The 864-nt window shown below is 65.5% G+C and overlaps 1 protein-coding gene across 1 annotated transcript in view; it reads left to right on the top strand.

Annotated features, from left to right (window-relative positions):
- HERC2 (HECT and RLD domain containing E3 ubiquitin protein ligase 2) overlaps nucleotides 1-864 on the top strand; it is a 78,990-nt gene that overhangs the window by 73,279 nt on the left and 4,847 nt on the right. Inside the window, 2 exon segments of the mRNA XM_015562992.1 lie at nucleotides 135-322; nucleotides 680-862. Of these exon segments, the coding sequence (XP_015418478.1) occupies nucleotides 135-322; nucleotides 680-862 (371 nt within the window).

Raw genomic sequence — 864 nt, 5'->3', positions numbered from 1 at the left:
ATAAGGGACAAGGCCTGGGGCGCATGGTGTGAGGAGACACTGGGTCTCAGGGTCCTGCTCCCCCCCACCACTCCCCTCGCAGGGAGGCCTCTGCACTCTCCTCACGTGGTTCCTTGGTCCCCGTTCACTTTCAGGTGAGGTTTACACCTGGGGGGACAACGATGAGGGGCAGCTGGGGGACGGGACCACCAACGCCATCCAGAGGCCCCGGCTGGTGGCTGCCCTGCAGGGGAGGAAGGTCAACCGTGTGGCCTGCGGCTCAGCGCACACACTGGCCTGGTCCACCAGCAAGCCCGCCAGCGCCGGAAAGCTCCCCGCACAGGTGGGTGCTGCAGGATTCGGGGGGCGGCTCAGGTGCACCTGCTGGCCATCACTGTGTGTGGCCCAGGCCCCGCTGGAAGCCATTCAGGCTCCCGTGTGAACCTGGCCTTCCCGTCAGCCAGCAGCCTGTCAGTGAGACGCTCACCTTCCTTCAGCATCGCATGGAGGACGGAGAACCGCTGACAGCACAGCCCACCACGCTCTCAGCAGACACGGCCGTAGACTAGTTATTCTCGCTTTTCCTCGATGGCTTGGCTGGAGCCAAGTGGGCAGATTATTGTTAGGAGGTTTTCCAAACCACACGGACGCAGGCGCCCCTGCAGAGCCGTGCCGGGCGGTGACCTCGCCTCTGTTGCAGGTACCCATGGAGTACAACCACCTGCAGGAGCTCCCGGTCGTCGCCCTGCGGAACCGGCTGCTGCTGCTGCACCACCTCTCCGAGCTCTTCTGCCCCTGCATCCCCATGTTCGACCTGGAGGGCGCCCTGGGCGAGACGGGGCTGGGGCCCGCCGTGGGCTTCGACACCCTGCGGGGCATCCTCAT

This window comes from Myotis davidii, unplaced genomic scaffold, assembly GCF_000327345.1.
Source record: "Myotis davidii unplaced genomic scaffold, ASM32734v1 scaffold811, whole genome shotgun sequence".
Classification (NCBI taxonomy): domain Eukaryota; kingdom Metazoa; phylum Chordata; class Mammalia; order Chiroptera; family Vespertilionidae; genus Myotis; species Myotis davidii.
The sequence above is the reverse complement of the archived record's forward strand: the minus strand, read 5'-3'. Positions and strand labels throughout refer to the sequence as shown.